Source organism: Heterocephalus glaber, unplaced genomic scaffold (assembly GCF_053883595.1).
Source record: "Heterocephalus glaber isolate CG9 unplaced genomic scaffold, H.glaber_assembly_v1.0 deba00000942, whole genome shotgun sequence".
Classification (NCBI taxonomy): domain Eukaryota; kingdom Metazoa; phylum Chordata; class Mammalia; order Rodentia; family Bathyergidae; genus Heterocephalus; species Heterocephalus glaber.
Window position 1 is genome coordinate 3,755,961 of NW_028258174.1, and position 22,907 is coordinate 3,778,867.

The window sequence follows — 22,907 nt, forward strand, 5'->3', positions numbered from 1 at the left end:
GGATGCTTGAGTTTAATTTCACTTTTTATTTTATTTATTTATTTATTTGGTACGGGGGGATCAAACTCAGGATCTTGCACTTGTGAGGCAGGAGCCATAACCACTGAGCTAAATCCCCAGCCCTAATTTTACTTTTTAGTTGAATAAAGTCTCATCTAGGGCTTCTTCCTTGTTCGTGGGTATGTGACCAATTTCTTGCTGAGAAGAAGGGAATAATGGTTCTACTAACTACTACTCCTCTCTGTTCTAAGATCTCTGACGCTAAGCGAGTAATGCAAGTGCTCCAAGATCACGCTGCTAAGACAGTCATACTGAATCCACATCATCCATCTTTCATGACTCCCCAAGGTTTGCATCAGTGCAATTATGATAAAATCTGGGAGAATATTTATAGCAACATCAACCTCTACCAGGTAAAACATTAAGAAATAACCAATATGCCTTTCTGTTCAACCTGGCATCTGTGTACAGCTCTTAGAAATGTACTTCAGAAAAAAAAGCAAGAAATGTACTTTGATAGAAAGAAATATGAAATGGGAAGAAAAGGTCCAAAGGGGACGAGGTCTGGGAGGGGTGGGGGAAAGGAAATAAGGGAAAGGAAAAAATATGAGAAAAGGAAAAAAATGGAAACAAAGTCTTTGTAAATAGGGAGGGGTGGAGGTGTTGAAGGGAGGGCAGGAGAATGGGGAAAAAAATAAGAACCAAAATATATCATGTAAAGGTACAAATTCCCAATGATGAATGTCATCATATTGTATACCTAAAATGTACCAATAAAATTAATGAATAATTTAAAAATGGTATATCTATACTGCAGAATACCACTCAGTAATAAAAAGGAATGACTTTGATGCAAAGAAAAAAAAAAGCATGATGATGAACCAGGGGTATATTAGGTGATAACTCCAAATCCAGCTCAGGTGCGTGAAGATTCATGTGGAAATATAGTGGAGAGAAATTGTGCTTTATTTGGGGAGGTGGTAGTACAAGTGAATACCTATAAGTTCTGGACAAAGAAATTTGTGCTTTATCCTGCAAGGGAGGTGACATATGCATATACATTTTTTTAAAAAGAAAACTAGGATGATGAATTAAAAGAGGGAATGACTGAAGCCAATTAGGCAGCTGCTGCACAGGGTAGGCATGGAGCTTGGCAGTTAAAGGAAGTTTTTACACAAAGCTGGGAGATATTTATCTTTACAATGATAACGTGCTTTTGAGGCTGTACTATGCTATTCTTTGTTTGTTGCTGTAAGGGGAAGTTTTGCTCCATTTGCTTATTTAAGGTGGGAAGACCTGAATGTATTTATAGTCTTAGAGGAAGGAGAAATGAAGAAGAAGAGTTGGAAGAAAAGGAAGGGGAAAACTAAGAAACAGATGACTCTTAGGGATGAGAAGAGGGTAGGCAGAAGAAATCAGGAGAAAGAGTAATTTGGAGGAAAGGAGAATGATACCATTTGTTTTAAAGTGAATAAGACAGAATTTTCAGGTGCAAAAAGGTAGGATGCAGATGCTTGTGCCTGATGTTCTGGGAGAGAGAGAAGAGAGAGGGAGACCGAGACTTCTGGGTATTTTGAAGTGATTTATGATAAACAGACCATAAAGAGGCTTAGAATATCTGTATATTTTCAGATTCCAGGTTCCAGAGGTGGGGCATGAGGGAGACATGTAACAGACACACAAAATACTCTACATATTTGTCTCAGTCACTTAGCAATTGTAACCCTTTGTGCCAAGAATTGGACTGCGCTCAGCCGATGAACAGACCCAGTCCTTGCCCCAGGAGAGCACCATACAATAAATAAGTAAACAAAGAAGCAAATCCCTTTCTCTACCTTGTAAGAGCCATGATGAAGACCACGGGGGGCAGAGAACAGTGGGTGCAGAGAGGTGCCCTCTACTGAAGTCAACAAAGGTGGCTTGGTAGGGGTGGGGGTGGCATTTGAGCTGAAATTCAATGAATGAGATGGAGCCAGACATGAAAACAGCCTACAGGAGAGCTTTCCAAGCAGAGAAGAGAAATAGCACTGAGTTTAAGAAAGGAAATTTTGAGGTCATAAAACTATATTTTCTACTTCCCTCCACATTTTACTGTGGTTGATAATTTGTGGCCTCTTTGGGTATTTCCATCATTTTATACTGCCTGAGGGCCCCGATGGTAGCTTATTGCCATTCTGAATGTTAAATGCCAGTCAGATGAGATTAGGATTGAGTAAAACATGTGGCAGCTAGGAGGAGTTACAGGAATGTGCATATGAATCTTACAGCTCTGTTACTATTTTGCAAGCAGGTAGCAGTCAAGTTCAAAATGTAGCACCTGTATGCTGGTCAGCAGTCTGATTCTGAGGTTGGCAAATGTCAACCAATATCTCATGACAAATAACTTTTTAAGGGCCTGCTGCATAAAGGAAAACAAATCTCATAGGGCTGTCCATTTTGACGACTATGAGAGAATGTGATCAATCACTAATAGTTCTACAACATGAGAACAGTTTCTGGTTGATTCACAGTGAATGTTGTTCATCAGTAACTTTTATTTAGGGTTTTTGTTTTTTAATAAAAATTTCATTTTTTATAGTTTGATATGTATAGAAAAGTTGCGAAGTAGTACAGAGAGTTACCAATATACATTTCACTGAGTTTCTCCTGTTATTAACATCTCATATTATTAAACTAAACTTTATTTGGATCTCATCACAGTGCTCTCTTTCTGGCCCAAGATCCTATCCAGGGCATGATATTGAGTTTAATGATTTCCTCTGGTGTGTGATAGTTTTCCAGATTTACCATGTTTATCGTGACCTTGGCAGCCTTTAGGAGTTCTGGCCAGGCAACTTGTAGAAGGATCTCTAATTTGAGTTTTGTCTGATGTTTTTCTCATAGTTATACTGGGGTTATAGGTTTAGGCAAAGGAAAATACCACAGAGAAAACAATACTCTTTCTCATCAGATCATTTCAGGGCAACATGACATCACTGGTTATGTTAATTTTGGTTAATTATTATGTTCATTTGGTTAATTGAGTGATGTTTGCTAGGTTTCTCCACTCTAATGATCATTTTTTCTCCTTAAGGAATTCTTTCAAATTTATTTTAAACTCTAGCAGTAATAAATACATTCTGCTGTGAGATTTACAGAAAAGTTTCAAAGATAGTACAAAGAATTCCTACATACCCCTCGCCTTTGTAAAAAAATTCATACATAATTGAAAAGTTAAATCCTTCTTTGATTGTCATATCTTCTAATACTGGTCTCCACTGCATCTCCTCAGAGATAAGCACTATCATTGCTTGCAGGTATTTTAATAATTGGTAAACATACATATGTCCACGTAAATATAGTAGTCAGGTGTGGTAGTGCACACCTCTAATCCAAGGTAGGAGGCAGAAGTAGGAGTAATATAGGAAAAATGTAACTGCTGGCTTGTTAGATGTCAAATGTGCTAAATTTGTGGCCTCACAACATTGAGGAATGAAGTCTCAAACCAAAGGAGGAAGTTAGGCATCTTATTGGAAGTCAGGGGAAAAAAATAGCTCCTGGATCTCCAGGAGGTCTCCCGAATGGCTGGCCACCTAAGATCTTTGTCAGGGGTACAGCAAAAGCACTACGTGAGTACAATGTGGATCAGACCACAATCAACCTATAGGATTACAAGCATAGCTGCTTTGCCAGTACTGATCCAATAGGGAAGCGAGTCATGTAGCAAGGGTACATGGAAAGAACAAAAGCATTTGGGGAGAAGAGTGGGGAGTTCTGATCCCCCACCTATGTATGCACCTGATGTGGATCTAGACTTACTGGACCAGGTGGTGCTAATTACAGTATAATCTCAAGATGCTGTCTATCTTGCAGGCCTGGCTTTTGCATCTGCATCCTGAGGCCTAGATCTCTTCAGATTTGCCTCTAGCCACAACTCTGATGTCTCTATTTTTTGTGCTGATTTCCTTTATGGCCCAACCCCTCTCTAACTGTGTATTAACTTCTATCTAACTTAGCTGCTGCCTATAATAGGAGGATCACAAGTTCAAGCCCAGTCTGGGCAACTCAGTGACTTAGCTAGACCTTGTCTCAAAATAAAGAAAGGCTGAGAAGTAGCTCAGAGTGAAGGCCCTGGGGTCAGTCCCTAGTACTGGATCTGAGGCTGGGGGATATGTATATATAATATATGTGTGTATATAATAATTTTGAGTTTAAGTTTTCTATATAAATGACATGTTACACCATGTAGATACCATGCAATTTTTTCCCATGCAATAATATGTCTTGAAGATCTGCCTCTGCTATTTTTTTTAATGACTACATGGTATTTTATTGTATGTCACAGATTACAGAGCTGTCCCCATGCCAAGTAGTTGCCAATTTTTCTCCTATTAAAAGCCATGCCTACTGAGCTTTCTTGTACACGTGTTTCTTTGGAGTAGATATTTGGAAGTAGATTTTTTTTGTTTTTGTTTTTTGCGGTACTGGGGATCGAACTCAGGACCTTACTCTTGCAAGGCAGGCATGGCACCACTGAGCTAAATCCCCAACCCAGTAATAGTCACCTTTGTGTGTGGGGGGCGGGGGCGGGTACCGAGGATTGAACTCGAGTCCTTGAGCTTGCAACAAGCAGCGGAACCACTGAGCCAAATCCCTGGCCTGGAAGTAGATTTTCTAAGTCACAGAATAGGCAAATATATTTCCATGGTTCCTGCCAAGGTGATTATACCATTTTTCCCCCAATGGAGACTTATGAGGATCCCTGTTTTCCCACATCCATTTTAACGTTGTATATAATTGTCTGAACACTGACAATGTTTATAATATTTCTATCACATTTTGAATTAGGCTTTTATTTATCATTGGCATTGAAAGGTAAACCTTCTCTAACACAATTCTAATTTCAGATTTATTTAAAGGTCTGGGATTCGGAAATAAATAAAAATATCATTTTTTCTTATAAATGTTAATTAATGAAAATATTTAACCAGAAAAAATAGTTCTGGTCAAGAAGGACTATTAAGTTAAGTTTTTTATTTTCTTTTTAAATTTTAAAAAATATTTAGTTTTAGTCCTGATCAGGATAAGGAATGGACCAGCAAGGCCTATGTAGATCTTCTGCTGGATCAAGTTAGTTGTGTCCCAGGCATTTCCCAAGAAAGCACTCATTCATTCAAATAACTATAGATGGAAGTTATATTCATATTTTTTAATATGTGGATTAAATTGATCATTGTTCTTTAACCTTAGAGAGCAGTGAAGTGGCAGAAAATACCACATCCAAGCTACGCAGTCAGGGAGCAGTGGTGGAACCTCTTCCTGTGTCTCACTCACTGACCACAACCCAAGGGGAAAAGAGCAGCCACTTATCCCCAGTGTGTTACTGCTCTCCTCCACTTCCAGAGATAATGCTAGCATGAGGCGTGCCCTTATGAGAGTGTTGTATACAGTAGCTTCAATATGCAAGAAGTTCTAGGAAAGAAGTTCTGGTTCTCATCAAATTCGATAGAACATTTACTTTTTTTTTTTTTTTTGATACCAGGGATTGAACTCAGGGAACATTTACTTTTAAAAACAAATATTTTCTGGTGACAATAGTGACATCATAGAAAATTTGGAAACAGAAAAGTACAAGGAAGAAAAATTTAAAATCAACCATTATTATACCTCCTAAAATAACACTGTTGTTAATATTTGGTATATTAGCCTTCTGGTCTTTTCCTCTCCCTGTGAATAAACACACAAAATTGTAGACATGTTTTGGGGATGGAGAAAATAACAGAAGAGATTTACTTTTCCTGTAATTATTCCTCCCATCCTACTTCCCTATCTGCTCTCTCTGCCAGCTTCCCAGCAAGAAATGAGATTTGTCATCACTGGAAATCTCAGAACTCAAATTTACATGAACCTGGTCATGCTGGCTAAGGCCCAGCCACAGACTGGGTAAAGGTCTAATGACTCACTTGCCTGGAAGAAAGAGTGAGCACAGAAGATACTGGCATTCTAGTTTTGGGGCAGCTTTGCTGCTTACCTGCATGTACTAAAGTTCCTAAGGGGACACCTCCCTGGGCTTTTGATATTCCCAAAGCAGTTTCCTTTTGTGGGCTGTGGCTGACCCTGTTTCCCAGAGTATGCCAAGGTATCACCCGTTCCTCATTCCAGTTTGTCTCTGCCCCCTTCCTTTCTTCCTGGCAATTTGCTAGTCCAGTAGCACTTTTGTGGTTTGCTCAGTCAGTCCTTCAAATGTTTTTCGCTGTGACTTGACGTCACTTTCTGTTCTTTCCTATGTAATTCTAGGTAATTTTAAAAGCAGCTGAAAAAGTCACAATCCCATCAGAAAAAGGATGTGGCTCTGAGCCTTCCTTCTGAGAGTATGTAGGGCAGTGCTGAACTGCAGCCCAAGAACACTCAGGTCCAGGAGGCAAAAGGCTCCTCGGGACCCCTCTCACCCAAAATTGTATCAATTCAGCTTCCCTCATAGAGTATATGTTTTCCAGCAGATTTTTAAAAATGAAGATGTTCTTCATGATGCTTCTGTGATTCTGTCATTGGAACAGGAGCGTACCATGTCACCTCCCAGGTCTTTCTCTGTTCTAGAACTGTAGTATGCGGACACAGAAGTTCACTGACATGTACACTGAGGAACAACACTACTCACGGGCAGAGCAGATCACCACTTAAGGATAACCAATGTCTTCTCCCACCTACCCTTCCTCATGTCCCTGTCAAATTCTTCCTTCCCCGCTGCCTGTCATAAAGCCTGGTACTGTCTTAGAGTCTTGGGGACTATATTAGTTAAAATTAGGTTTGGCTGTTGGTTGTGGTAAAACAAAGTGAGTCCTTGGGCAGCTCAGCTCTGTCTGTCCTGGAATTCAAACAGATGAGGTCTCCAATTCAACTTCAACACCTGGTCTGAGCTGGAGGGCCACTGTCACACTCCTGGTTTAAGCAGCAGGTGGAGGAGCAGCCTCTTCAGGATGTTCCCGGAAGCCACAGCAGAGCACTGTCACCCCTGTCTCATTAGTCTCATAGCTACACCTTGCTGAGGAGAGGCTGAGAAATGTTTTATTTATCTGAGTGGCCAAGTGCCAAGATAATACTATATTTAATTGTCATAGGAAAGGAGAAAATCAGCTTTGGGGAATAACCAGCAATTTCTGCCACAAGGAGTTGTTGAAATTCCAGGACCCAACTACTAGAACATACGTAACCCAGAGAGGAGATTTTTGACCTCAGCCACTGGCATCCAATGCTGTTGTGGGGACCAGAGCAGACCTTGTGGGAATAGGGAGTACTTCCAGGGACTGGCTGAGGGTAACTAAGAAAACACCGCCAAGGCCATGGGCAGGACCTTAGACAGCATCACCTCCTTCACGGTTTCTCCCAGGGCCCAGATGGCATCTCCACAAACTTCTGAGCATCAGGGAAGATGAGGACGTAAGAAAAGCATAATCATGAATTCCATGAAAGATCCCACAGGGCTGACTGACTACTGCGACTCACAGAGGAGAAGACTGGTGCCTGGAACTCCTACCAGGCATCAGGCCCTAAACTAAAGGCTTTACATACCTTCCGCATTCACTCCTCACAGCAACTTAGTATCATTTTCCATGATTGTGCCATCTGACAAATGCAGAAACAGGCCTGAGACCTTAAACAAGGGTAACATAGTTAATAAGTAGAAAGAGGGTTTAAATCCTTTGATCTCTCTTAGTGCAGAACAGAACTAGAGAGCTTCAAGATTCCAGTGTATATTGAAAATTTTATTTGATTGGCTTTTTGTAAAGTGAATTGTGTAAAACAGCAGGAAGTGGGGTGCCTGCTATTAAAAAGCTGTGAATATTTTCATAAAACAAAATCTTGAAGCCTGGGATGGTGGCACACATGTGTATTCCTAGCACTTTGGGAGGCTGAGACAGGAGGAGTACAAGTTTAAACCTAGCTTGTGCAACTTAACAATTTAGGGAGAACCTGTCTCAAAATATAAAATCAAAATTTAAAGAAGGGCCAAGGATGTAGCCCAGTGGGAGGGCTCTGGGCTTAGTCCTGCAAAAACAAAATCTTGCTTGGTAAAAACATTGAGCCTTTAATTTATTGTTGAAATCTAAATTTTTGTATGTCAGGTTGAAATGGATCAAGATGTTCTTCTATTAACGCATTCAAATGTGCAATGGCTCATGATACTTAATTTTATGATGACTTGACTATGATTTTGTTAATAATATTGCAAATGTTTATGGAATTGAACTAACACTAACTTTTTGATAGAATATGAAGGACAATGACTGTTCAATGGAACGAAATGAAAACATCCTAGCACAAAGTCTCAGCCAAGTCTCCACTACTGACGGGCCTGTCAAACAGAGAAAAGACACAGGGTAAAAAATTATCATTGGTAACTCAAGGAAACGGATTTAAAAACTGTGGGGGAAGTTGAGTGACTGATTAATATATGTTAACTAAAAGTATTTGAAGTTGGAATGAAAGCAAGACTGTTAAAACAGGTCAAACAACAATTAATGTTTCACTGCAGGACTGTTTTTAACAGGAGTGATTGCTAAGAGAAATTTCCATTTTTACCCATGTAGAGTAGTTAATTTCCCTCCAGTGCATTTTAAAGGACAACTATTATGAAACTCCCTTAAGATAGATAAATTAACTTCAATTTGATATGAATTTTCTGAACTACTTTGAAGTGAAAGGTATCTATTATATTTCTCCTGCTTGCTAAAGATACAACTATAAAGTGGCACTACAACTCCTGGGCTTGGATGATGGGACTGGGCCCAGTGATAAGAACCCTGCCTTAATGAGAGGGGCCTTCTTGTCCTTTCTGTACCTGCGCCACCTGCGAATCCGGGAGCTACAGGTATGTGGATGACCTGGCACACTAGTTTCAGGTATCCAGAAGTCTGTCTAGAAAGGGGGCATTCCTGTTTTTCAGGAGTGATATATTTTTATGCTTTTGGTCTTTATTCTGATTTTTTGCAGGAAATCAACCCCTTTCTGGGATGATGCATTCCTTTCTCCGTAGTTGGGTTGACTCACCCCGCCTTGAGACCCCTACAAGTTTTACTCTGTGGGGTGGAGCAAAGCAAAGGGTGGAGGGCTGATTCTGTTCTTTCTTTGTTTCAGCGCATCTGCTTAGGAATTCTGAACTATTTCAGATCTGTTGAGCGAACTTTGACAATCAATACTTCAGGCCTTACCTTGGTTTCTGGGAAACTGGTCCCAACTTCGGAAGATAGTTCTTGGGTTAATATTGCAAAAGGAGGCCTGGGCACCTCGCAAGGCCTAGGAGCTCAGCACTTTGTCCATGGGACAGCTGCGGAGCACAAGGTGAGCTATTGTACTGTGAGTTTTTCTTCCTTGTTTAGTTTGTTTCCCAAAACACCTTTTTCTTAGCATCTGGAATCAGTTAACATGATAGAGTAACAAGTGGGGAATTTACCAGAAAAATGGCATATAAAAAATTGTAATAAAAGGAAAAAATTACTTTCTAATCACAGTGAGACACAGTGTCCATATGGAAGCAGGATGCAGGCAGAGAGCATCAGAAAGCAGCTCTGGAGATTACAAGAAGGAAACATGTTAGTTGTTGGATTATTGATTTTATAGTGAATGGAGCAAGCAGGAAGGGCCCTTTCTGTTATACAGTACTGGCCTGAGGACCACGTGTTCTTACAAAGAAGAGATACTTTTTGCCCCTTTATTGTTTTCTAAGCACTAAATGGAAAAAAAAAAGAAAAGATTAAAAACAAAGGTAGAATAAAAATTAGAAAAATTTGAACTGAGACTGACATGGTGGCACATGCCTATAATCCCAGAACTTGGGAGGCTGAAGCAGGAGGATCGTTGTGAGTATGAGGCCAGCCTAGGCTGTATAATGAGTGCAAGGTCAGTCTAAACTACATAGCAAGACCCTGTCTCAAAAAAACAAACGAACAGAATCAAACAATTAGAAACTCTTTCACTCTAAAAACCTATTTGCCTGGTGCATTTGATGTCTCTTGAACGTATTTTTCTATACTGTCTAAAACTTCAGCCCTGCCTAACAAAAGACTGATAAGACAAAGTTTATATTAAATCTCATTCTTCAGAATAAAATTGAGAATGCCTACATTTTAGTGGACTATTGTAGATGCTTCTGCAGGATTTTCATCTCAACCTCTAGAAAATATATTCCTTGAAGACAGAGTTTAATATGAATGTAACCTTCTTAAAAGAGGCTACATTGACAAATGTAAAAACAAAACGCATTTAGTTGCCAGCGAAGCTGTATTCTGTGCCTGTTGTGTCTGTAAGGGTGTCAAATCTTACTGGTAACCATTGCTTGTATGCACACAGCCTAGAGCAGTGCTGTGCAGTAGAAGTGTAATACCAGCCTCATACATAATTTAAAGTTTTCTAGTAGCCACATTTAAAAATGCAAGGAAACATGTGAACTTGATTTTAATAATATAATCTATTTAACCCAATGTATGCAAGATACCATTTCCACATGTAATCCATATTAAAAACTCTTTTTGATAAGATGCATACTTTTTTTTTAGACAGAGTCTCACTACGTAGTCCAGCTGATCTTGAATTCACTGTGTAACCAAGGCTGGCCTAGAACTCACAATCCTCCTACTTCAGACTCGTGTGTGCTGAGATTACGGTCATATGCCGCCACATCCAACTCATGTACATTCTTTTATACTGAGTCTAGAGAAGCTGATGTATATTTTATATGGATAATGTAGTTCAATTCAAGCAAGCCACATTTCAAGTCCTTAATGGCCACATGTGGCTATTAGCTACTATATTTATTTACCTTTTTTTTTTGAGGTGCCAGGGATCAAACTCAGGACCTTGCACTTATGAGGCAGGCATGGTGCCACTAAGCTAAATCCCTGGCCCTATAAGCTACTATATTGAATGGTTCAGTCTAGATATTAAGAAATATTTTATTTCCCATTCAGTCACCCGGAGTCCTTCACTGAATCTCCTAGCCAGGCTTCTCATTTTGGTCTCCTTCCCCATCAAGCATCCTCCAGTTTTTATCCCCTCAGCACACACAGACTTCTCTGAACTTTCCTTACCCTTCTTTCCTCCCTGGATCCTAGCTCATCAAACCCAGTTAATACACCTCTCAGAGGAGCTAGAAAGGAGGAGTTAAGATGCTTTGAATAAACATACATATAGAACATCTTTTTCTTACTAACATTGGTTGTACCACAGCTGTCATATGCTATTTTGCTAATAGATCTTTTAAAAATGTTTTTACCATAAGGCCCTCTCCCAGTTTGTTTTTCCTGGAATAGGGATTGGGAGAGGGTAGAAATAAAGGATGAGAGAAGTGACAAGGACTATCCTGCCACATTCATTGTAGTATGGGCTTCTCGGAGCGATACTTCTTTCCTATCTCACATAAATGACAGGAATAACATTACCTTTAAAAGCTAACCACTGCTATTATGTTAGGGTGAGACCCTCAAGGCAGTAGCTTCTGTCCTTGGTATGATCGTGTGGCTTAGCCATACGCCCTGGAGGCAGCCCTGCCAGCATGCCCACCAGTGTGCCCAGTTCTGGACAGTGTGATTATTTTCATGTACAGGAAAGAAAAGTGCAGATGCTAATCTGTTGCACTGATCTCACCAGACCTGGAGGCAGGATTGCTGGGAACAAGACCACTGGGTTTCCTAGCCATGGAGCCTGGTAGCCTGGGGTATATTTAGGGTCTGCTGCAACTTGGTGTGCCGGTAATACAGGCAGCTGTGGGAAGCGGTGGGAAATGAGGCTGCAGAGAGGAGTGGGCCAGACCGTGAAAGGTTAGGCTGTCCTTGGGGTGTGTGAGCAATGCCAAGGTTGGCGGGGAACAGAAAAGAGTTATAAATAGGAGAATGTCTCTCTTCATTGCCTTGGAAATTTCTCTAGGATCTTTGCCCAATTGTAATCACAGTTATTCTCTTACTAGAAGTCCTCTGTAAGTTTCCTGTTTCTCATAAGGTAAAGTCCAGGCTTCTTGGTGACATTTACAAGGCTGAGCACAATCTGGGCCCTGCCAACTTCTTGGACCTCATTTCCCCTGTTATCTCTATACTTCCATCTCATGGTGTGGGGCCTGGACCTCCTGCCATCAGGGGAGTTCCCTGGAGGAGAGGGAGAGACAGTAAGTAAGCAACATATAGAATCTTGGGTAACTTAGTACCAAAGCTTTCCCACGCATTCTAGCCTTACAGTTGTATGGGACCTCATGACCAGCTTTGGACAGTGGGCTGTGAGTGGAAATGACATGTGTAAGTGTCAGTCCAAAGCACTTAGGAGCTGGTCCATACCCTCCAGTTCTCTTCTGCTTCCGGCAGTGGAAGGCATGTGTCAAAATGGGCAGATCACGTTGGGAAACATCCTGGATCCCTGGTCACTGCTGGAAGGTAGCAGTGTAGAGAGCAATTGGTTATGCAGTAGGCTCTGGATGAATGAGAAATTCATTTTTAGGGTTTGAGTGCTGAACCTTGAGGTTGTTTATCACAGAATAACCTAGCCTTTGTGGACTAATGAAGATAGTAGGAGGTGCTGTGGGAAAAAATGAAGTAGAAGAGGGAAATAGAAAGTGCTGGAAGTGGATGATGGAATGGTGTAGTTGTAAGTAGGATAGTCAGGGAAGGCCTATGAAGAAAGTACAGTTTGAGTAAAGACATGAAGAAAGTCAGGAAACAAACCACAGGAATGAGAAGAATGCAGACAGAGGAGAGAACCAGTGCAAAGGCCCTGAGGCAGGACACTGTGTCCAGCAGGGTTGCAGGAACAGCAATGAATTCCATGTGATTAGAGTGGATGAAGGAAAAAGTGGTAAACAATGAGGCTAGAGAGAGGGGAGAAGGTTATGTCAAGCCTGTGAGAACTGTGAGAACTTTAGCTTTGGCTGAGTGAAAAGGGAAACTTTAGAAAGTTTTATGCAGAGGTATGATATGATTTGACATACGTTTTAACACTTATGCTTATGTAGTAGGAACAGACAGAAGGTACTTTAGGGCTGATGCAGGGAGACTCCTTCAGAGGTTATTGCATTAATCAACCCAGAGATGATGTGGCTAAGAAAACTGCCTCGTAGGGCCGGGGATTTAGCTCAATGGCACCGTGCCTGTCTCTCAAGCACAAGGTCCTGAGTTTGATCCCAGGTACTAAAGAAAGAAAGAAAGAAAGAAAGAAGAAAGAAAGAAAGAAACTGCCTCATGTAGAATGGTCAGATTCTGAATATTCAGTCATGTGCCACATAACCACTTTCCAGTCAGTGAAGAACCAACCACATGTGCAGTGGTGGTCCCATAAAATTATCGGCTGAAAAGTTCCTATCACCTAGTGACATCATAGTCATTGTCATGTCACAGTGCAATACATTACTTATGTCTTTGTGGAGATGCTGGTATAAATAAACCTGATTAGATATATTTAGATAAATTTACTTTCCATTGTGTTCCAGTTGCTTACAGTATCCAGTACAGTAACATGCAAAGTTTTGTAGCCTAGGAGCAATAGACTCCATACATATGTAGTAGGCAACACTGTCTAGGTTTGTGTAGGTACATTCTATGATGTTCACACAACAAAAACACCTAATGACACATAAGAATTTATCCTCGTCATAAAGTAATACATGACTGAATTTTAAAGATACAGCTAACATTATTTCTAAGCAGAGAAGTCAAGGTTGATACTAAAATTTTGATCTGAGCATTTGGAATTTTAGAGTTGCCGTCTTGAGTTATGATTGGAGCAGATTTGTTGGGGGCGTTAGCATATGCTGGATATTTAGGAGGCAAAAGGAAATAAAGAGTTAGGTATATGTCTTTCACATAGTACGTGTTTAATAAATGTTTACTTGACAAAAGAATGGTTGTGAGATTACAAAAGAACCTTACATGAAAATGCTTTACAAAGTGTATCATAATATTCCAATGCAGAACAATTAGCTGTAACTAAAAATATTATACTGACATTATAGGAAGAAAAATAAAGTCAAAGATAGCTTTGATCTTCTTTATAAAAGATTGTAACCAAATGATTAAATCATTTACCAAAAAATTTTGATTGGATTCTTAGGCTGAACTATATTATCTTAAGTTAATGCAAGATAATTTAGGAAAAGGTCCAACTTTCCTGTGGTTACTTTTTTCAGCAAATAGTTATCTTGGCATTGGTTAATTTTCAGACTTAAAAACACATATGAGTCATTCCAAAGATCATATTATTTCTTACTCAGACAGATAATTATTGCCCTCCCCTTCTTGCCACTCCTCCAAGCATAATATTGAAGGATCAAATCTCTAGACCACAAAACCTTTGGAAGGAGGGTCTTCCACATGACCATGGAAAAAAAAATTTTTTTTAATAAGAAAACATTATAGTGACTGAATTATAATCCTACATGAAGCAATTTGGCCATTTGGTCTTAAAAATGCACCTTCTGAAGACACAGGTGAATATTCCAGAGGCAGGAAATAAGGGAGGAAAAGAGAGCAACATATAGCAAAAGAAGGAGGAATAAGTAGGTCTTTATGAGGGTTTGAACAATGAAACACAGGTGGGGAGAGAGGGAAAATGACTGTTTAAACAAACAGTGGCATTACAGTTGGCATCTTGGCGTTATTATTGCACTCCTTCAGCTTCAGAACTCAACTCAGTAGCTATTTCTTTAAAGTCTTATAAAATTCCCCTAAACATGAATAGGGGAAAAGTCTTTTCCAGAAAAGTGGATAAAGTATAACACATTAAATTGTTCCTTTTCTTCCCTCAACAAGAGACAACAGTTAAATGTCAATAGAAGCCAACATGGTAGTTTATAAACCTAAGAAAGCTGTTAATTTTTGTGTGCAACATGTCATTTTCTCAGCATCTTTTCTGTTTTCTATTGGTACTAAGATACATGTACATCATTTTATAAGAAGCAGTAATTTAGGGCCAGGGATTTAGCTCAGTGGTTTCGCCTCCTGCTGCACAAGCGCAAGGACTCGAATTAGATCCCCGGTACCAAAAAAAAAAAAAAAAAAAAAATCAGTAATTTAGCTTTTGGAATTCTAATCAAAGGAAGACTCTAATTATTTTTTAAAGTGATGACTAAAAGATAGCAAAAAGCAAACAAAACAAAAATCACAATCTTCTACAGGAAAGTTTAACTATGAAATATCCTTTTGATGAGATATTATGAATGGTGGCTGTCATTTAGACATGCTCACACTTTTATTTATTGGAAAGTTGCTAAGTTTCCACATGAGTAATTAAGAATCTAGGACCTTATAAACCAATTGTAGAACAATAAAACTGAAGTGACTCAGACAGCCTCTATCCACATTTTTTATGTTGATGATTAGCCATCTAAACCAAGGATAATCTGCCATTTGTGAAGGCTCCAAAGGGTTCCTGTGTTTGTACAACAGGCAATGCTATATCCACAAATCAGGAGAACCAGAATATGACTGCTTAAAATTGTAAATTCTATATATTCTATCCAACAACTGATTACTTAGAAAAGTTTTTATAACAATGCATAGATGTGGGATGAAACATTTGGAGCACTTGTTTCATAGCTTAAGTGACTCATGAATAACAACTAAGAAAATTGGGTTATTTTTCTTAAAATATAAAATATATATTGTAAAAAGAAAAATCAAAACCTGATAATAAAAAATGTTAGCCAGGATGTGGAGAAACTGAAATCTTTGTGTACTCTTGGTTGAAATACAAAATGGTGTGACTACTATGGAAAACAGTGTGGAATTTCCTCAAAAAATTAAAAATAGAATTACTATATAATATTCAGCACTTCTGCTTCTGGGTATATATTCAAAAGAACTAAAAGCAAAGATTCAAACAGACATTTGTATACCTATGTTCATGGCAGCATTATTCACAATTGCCAAAAAATGGAAGCAACTAAGTGTCCATCAACAAATGAATGGACAAATAAAGTATAATATATATGTACTGTAAAATATAATTTGCAGCTTTAAACCAGAATGAAATTTTGACATATGCTATGAGTGAACCTTGAGAGCATTATGTTAACAACCCAATCACAAAGGATAAGTATTACATGATTCCATTTATGTAAGTGTCTTAGTCACTGCTTTGTCACTGGGACACTGCATTTGACACTCACAACTTAAAGGAGGAGAGGTTTATTTTTTTTTCTAAGTTTTGTGAGAGCTTTAATGGCACAAAATGTTTATAGCTACAAGTTATACAGGTATTGTAAACTGTATATAATGATACAAAATGCTAACTAAATAGATGAAGAATGCATAATCTCTTTGGCTCAGTTACTTCCAATAATTTCAACAACTGGTTCATTTAGAAATTCACCTCACTGGCTGAGTCTTCAATCTTAGGAGAGGTTTATTTTGGCTCACGTTTTCAGTCCTTTGTCCTCTGGCTCCCAGGCAGGACAGCATGGGAGGAGCACAGTGACAGAAAAGCTGCTCACCTCATTGTGGTCAGGAAGCAGAGAGGAGGAGGAGGTGGAGGGAGGAGCTGGGAGGGGAGACACACCCTTCCAGGTCACCCTAGTGACCTCCCTCTTCTGATCGGATCCCATCTCCTAACAGCAGGTCAGCTCTAATATCCCAATAATCCACTTACATTCCATACACACATGGCTTTGGGGGCTATTTTAGACCTAAACCATAACAATGAGGGACCTACAGTAGTCACATTCATAGAGCTAGAAAGTAGAATGGTGATTGCCAGGGCCTGGGGGTGGGGTGTGGTAGGATGTAGAGTTCTTGCTTGGTGGATACAGATTTCAGTTTTTCAAGATTTTTAAAAAGAGTTCTAGAGAGGGCCAGGGATTTAGCTCAGTGATTCCGGTGCTGGCCTTGCAAGCACAAGGTCCCGAGTTTGGTCCCCAGTACCAAAAACAAAACAAAAAAAAGAGTTCTGGGGATAAATGATAACCATGGTTGTACAACAATGTGAATGTACTTAATGCCATTGAAATGTACACTCAAAATGATTAAGATGGTAAGTTTTATGTTATGTGCATTTCATTATACTAATATTTACATAGCAAAGAACTAGGCAATGTCTCTTAACCTTTCCTTCATTATAGATCCCCACACAGATACTCTCTGTAGATACAGATACAGATGTAGATACTCTCTGTATCTCACAGATACATTTTTTCCCTACTCACCCTTCTCCAAAGAAACGATACCAGAGAAATATCCTATATTTATGTACAGTGTGTGCATCTATGCTATATATAGAGAGAGAATAATGTTTCATTTTTTTCCTTCCAAGAACCACTTTCCACCCTGGACATTATCATTCTCATATAGAATATATATAATAGCTCAGGGATGGCCAACCTTTTACAGACGAGTGCCCAAACTGCAACCCAAACCCACTTATTTATCACAAAGTGCCAACACTGCAATTATACTGAATGTTGAGGTTTTAGTTTAGAAAAAACAACTCTACATTAACATCTTTTGTCTTAAAAGAAAAACACACTAACAGAGCTTTCAATGATACAAACATCTTTTTACTGAAAGGTAAAAGTTTGCATTTGGTGTGCTTTTGCACAATTAATGCAATCTTTGCTGTTGTCCGCATGCTGATAATTTGTCAAACCTTGGCTGATAATTTGGTGACTTGGCACATGTGCCCACAGAGAGGGCTCTGTATGACAGCTGCAGCACACATGCCATAGGCTCACCACCACTGTATTAGGCTATAGTGACATGAAATAAAAATTTATGAGAAAAAAGCACAGAATTTTTGACTGGTATATGCAAACATAAAGGTAAATATCATAAATCATAAACTCAAAGACATCTGTGTCCAAAAACTATATTTTAAAAATTTATACATTCATCTACATTATTTAACAGATATTTTATAAATACCTACTGTGTATTAGTCTCTGTGCTAAGCAATGGGAATACAATGATGAACAAAAATAGACATGTTCATTGTACATTAGAACTCAATGAGTAAATATTGGTCAGAAGTCACACAAAGAAATGTAAAACAGTAACATCAAAAAATAGAAGAGACAGCTGAAAAAGAGAGAGATTTTTAGTGTTATAAGGGGTGCAGGAAGGAGGAGTTCCTATGAAAATGGTGATTGAGCTGAGGTTGGAAGATAAAGAAACCTTAAACATGGGCCGGGGATTTAGCTCAGTGGTTCCACTGCCTGCCTTGAAAGCTCAAGGTCCTGAGTTTGATCCCCAGTACCAAAACAAACAAACAAACAAAAAGAAACCTTAAATAGGCAGAGAGGAAAGGGAGACCTTTCCACAGATCAGGGACAGCCTGTGCAGAGAATCTGTGCCCAGAAAAAGCATGAACCCTTCAAGGAACCAAAAGAAGACATCAGTGGTAGAGGTATAGCAAACCTGGTAGAAAGTAATGCAAAATGGGAGTAGCTCAGGGATTCTCCATCTTGGCACTATTGACGTCTGGGGTCTGGTAATTGTTTATTGTGAGTTTTTCTATGCATTATAAGATATTTAGCAGCATACCTGTAGTATGCATCACTGGGGTAGAGTATCTCCAAGTAGCACCTCCCCTTGAGTTGTGACCGCCAAACATCTCCATATGTGGACCAAAGTACTCTGGAGGGCAAAGGCACTATCAGTTGAGAAGCAGGGAGAGATGGGCATGGCCAGATTATATAGGCCTTGTTAAGGAGCTTCACTTTAATTTGTGAGCAGCCAGGAAGCCATTCAGGGAAATTAAAGGGGAGAGAAAGGTGACATAATCAGAACTGCATTTCTGAACACTCCTCTGCCAGCAGTGAGTAACATGGGGAAGAAGGAAAGCCCAGGCCAGAGGGGACATAGACCAATTAACATGCTAGCTCATCTTAGAAACTCCTAGACTAGTACTTGTGGAAGATAATCACAGCTTGGGCTGTGACTGGGATGAGACTGGGGTGGTGCTGGCGGAGATGAAAAAAAGCGGATGAATTTGAGAGATAAGGAAAACCAGCAGGACATGGTGATAGATTGGACACACAGGGTGAGGCAGAGAGACGTCAGGAACAATTTGTGCCAAAGCAAGTGGGTGGATGATGGTGTCATTTATTAAAATAGGAATTGGCCTAGGTTTTTGGAAGTATATTGCATTGTTTGAACATGTTAAATTTGAGGGACCTTCAAAATAACACAGGAACACATGCCAAACAAATAATTAGATATGTGAGCCTGGAGCTCTAGGAGCTGCAATTTCAGATATAAACTGTGGAACAAATGTTCTGAAGGTGGTATCATGGCTGTGAACATGGTGAAAATATATGTCATCTACTGGGTAAGGAATACACGTGAAAAAGATGAAGCCCTAGGAGTAAGTCTTGAGAGTGGCCATCATTTAATGACTTCATAGAACCACACCTCAAGGTGCAGAGAAGGAAGGGCTAAAAAGCTGCCAAGATTCAGGAGAATGTGGAGACCCAGATGCCCAAGAAGAGAGTGAGTTAAGAATCAGACAGTACTGCTGGGGATGTAGCTCAGTGGTGCTGCTGCCTGCCTAGCAAGTGCAAGGTCTGGAGCTCAATCCCCAGTACAAAAAAAAAAAAAAAAAAAAAAGAAGCAGACAGTACTAACTTGTATCAGGTACCGAAAGATCACAAATGACTTGGGCCAGGGATTTAGCTCAGTGGCAAAATGCCTGCCTGGCAAGTGCAAGGTCCTGAGTTTGATTCCTGATACCCCAGTACTGGAAAAAGAAAATGCCACAGATGACTAAAGGATGTCTGTTGGAGATAGAGCAAAGGTCACTGTTGGTTGGTCTCTTTGGAGAGTGGTTTAGGTGGCTTGATGGGGACAGGAATCAGATGAGACTGGGTTGAGGAGTAGGAGGTGAGGAAATGGAGACAGAGCATAGGTTACATCTTGAGAGGTTAGACCATGAGAGAGAGGAGAGACACTGGTGAAGGGTATGAGGATGTTTTTAAACAGCAGGAATGTGAACATGTTTCAGTGTCTATTAGGAAGATATACAAAGGGAGGGGATGCTTCTGAGGGAGGAGGAATGGGATTCAAAGCATGGGCAATGCCTTGAAGAAAGGAAGGCAGAGAAGAGAGCTGGGAATATGGTAAAAGTGGTGAAGTTGAATGGCTTCTGCTGGGAGTGGGGAGTTACCAGGGACAAGAGGGAGTGAGAATTATTAGGACAGCAATTCTTAGGAAGCAGTAAGCCCTCAGGCATCCAAGAAAAATAACATGATTGAAATACCCCTTCCTGGTACTAATTTCCTAGGGCTGCTATAACAGAGTGCCACAAACTGAGTGGCTCACAACATTAAGTAATTTATTTTCTCATAGATCAGAAGGCTGCAAGTCCAAAATCAAGGTGTTGGTGGGACCATGATGTCTGAAAGATCTACAGGAGATGATTCTTTACCTCTCCTAGCTTCTGGTAGTTGCTGGCAATCCTTAACAATCCATGGCACTTCTTGACCTACAGATGCATGGTGCTAATTTTGACCTGTCTTCGCATGGCTTATCCCCTAAGTGTGCTTCCAACATTTCCCTCACTTGTAAGGACCTCTTCTCAATTTGATTACATCTACAGAAAATTACATCCACTAAGGTCTCATTTACAGATTTCAGGTGGACATGGATTTTGGGAGACACTATTCAACTCAGTATCTGAGACTGTACTAATTAATGCATTTTAGAAGTGCTTATAGAATTAAACAAAACTGTTTTTAAGAGCTAATGTTGATGATCCCAAGTGCCCTGCCTGTGTAGTGTCACACACTCCCCACAGCTATTGTGGTGTATGATGTTTGCACTGTCCCCATGTTACAGATGAGAAAATGGGAGCTAACAGTAGTCAAGCGGCTGCCCCAGGGTGAAGTCCTGGCCAGGACTTGAACCAGCATTCTTATTCCAGAGACTGCCTTCAGCAATAGGCTCTTTCAGCCACCCTTCTCTAGTTGCTCGTGAATTGATCAGAAAAACAAACTCATCAGCTAGTCATCTGCTTCAGGAGCTACCTCTTCTTGCCACCATTCCTTGTCATATATTTTTCTCTACATACTGCTTTTTTATACATTCAGAGTATCATCTCTGTGCTGACAGCCCACTAGTGGGAGAAGCCTGCTGCCTGGTCTGTTTGGTCTGGAAAAATATAGCTCTCCCTTTTCCAGTAACTTCTGGGCTTGGTTTTCTTTGCTCAGGTCCATAGCATCCAATTCATGGAGTTCTCCGAAGTGGAGAACCAGGATGATTACTACAGCATAGGAGCTGGCTATGTCCACACCCAGGACCAGCAAGGGGCATACGTCATGTATGACGAAGCCTTGAGGGATCTGAAGGAACTAGAGGCAGAGCTACTGCTTGTGGCCAGCCATTATATTGAGAAAGAAAAAGGTAAGAAGTCAAATTTTAAAAAATCACCTGGTTAAACTAATATCCCTAAGAGCTGTATTTAATTCTTTCCACTCAACATATAAACACATATCCAATAGTGCCCATAAATTCAATAAGTACACACCATCCCATCCCCAACATACATTGACTTTAGAAAAGATACGCTTCTTTTTTTAGCTCAAGCCTCTTTTTGAGGCAGACTGTGACGAGTCTTTTGCAGGGACATTTCTGTATCACCCACTGAATCCAGGGGAAGCATTGCTGGTCCCTGAAGGAAGCAAAGTAAGCTAATGAAATGAATGATTTTTTTCTAAGCAACTGACCTTGAGGAAACTGCATTTAGAAGCAGAGACATCCTCAGGTTCCTAACAGGAAACCACCAGGATGCAAACAGATCTGGCGAGGAAAATGCCAAACAAGCCCCAGAGGGAGGAACCATTACTCAGGGTAATCAAGTAACCCATAATCGGTGTTCTCTCTTCTTTTGGCACCATCATCTAAAATGTCCAATTTTAGAAATAGATGAGGTAAGAATATTTCTTTTGGAATAATATGATACCATTAGCATTACACTTGGAAAGAGCTTAAGACACGTTGAAACACCTAAAAGGGAATTTAGCAAGGGTCTGTGTTATTTTGTAATATTTATAGACTATAATTAAGGATAATTCATGTTCATAATGCTATAAAATGCTGCTTAAAGAATGTTTGACAGTTAGCTTTTCAGATCCCAGACAAAATTAAGATTGAACTCTGTCCTCTTTGCTACAGCCATTGGTATCTGAACCATGGGATGCAGCGATTCTACCCAGTATTCCAGGGTATTTAATTTCAGCTCTTAGCTTTTATCTGTGCAGATTTTCCTACATACCAATGTGACATTTTTGTCCATATTAATTTATAAATGCCATGCTACTAAGAATTTAATTTGACTGAAACACTTGGTCAGTAGCCATTTAACCACATGGGCATCTTTCACCTGAGCTTGTAAGTATGTAGTCACACACTGTGAAATGATTTCCCAATTGGACTAGAGATGTTCCTGATCAAAGTCTTTCTCTTGCTGAGTACCTATCGCGTGCTTGATAAGTATTCAGTTTAGACTTTAGCACTTGTAAATTTCTTACTTTCTAACAATTTCTCTAAAATAGGTCACTTAAAAATTTAAAGCAATAATAATGCTGGTATTGCAAACTAACATCAACATAATGGAAAAAATAATTCAGCTGGATAATGACAATGATTATTGATTTTAGTGATTAATGTAAGTAAGGATCACCTTGGAAACTTCTCTGAAAATTTTTGACTTAGCTAATATTAATGGAGATAGTACATTAAACTCAGTTTGTTGTTAAACCATCAAGGACTCATCTTCAAAAAGGAGAAATGTATGTTTTACGTTTAAAATTATAGTTTAAGGACATTTTAGCATAGATTTCATGTTAGCTAAATTTTTAGTTTATTTCTAAAATGGCTTCTAATTGGGTAAGTGAAAATAAGAACTCCTATTGACTTAGAATCAACAAGTATAATTTAATACCTCATCTTTGCCAAGGCCACTTTCTC

At 39.6% G+C, this 22,907-nt stretch overlaps 1 protein-coding gene across 2 annotated transcripts in view; it reads left to right on the forward strand.

The window, feature by feature from the left end:
• Ccdc162 (uncharacterized) overlaps nucleotides 1-22,907 on the forward strand; it is a 213,248-nt gene that overhangs the window by 65,941 nt on the left and 124,400 nt on the right. For both annotated transcript variants that reach the window (XM_087208651.1, XM_021251515.2), the window contains exons 11-15: nucleotides 252-413; nucleotides 8,248-8,357; nucleotides 8,713-8,848; nucleotides 9,115-9,318; nucleotides 21,149-21,341. In XM_087208651.1, coding sequence (XP_087064777.1) covers nucleotides 252-413; nucleotides 8,248-8,357; nucleotides 8,713-8,848; nucleotides 9,115-9,318; nucleotides 21,149-21,341 — 805 coding nt within the window. The remainder of the gene's footprint in view (nucleotides 1-251; nucleotides 414-8,247; nucleotides 8,358-8,712; nucleotides 8,849-9,114; nucleotides 9,319-21,148; nucleotides 21,342-22,907) is intronic.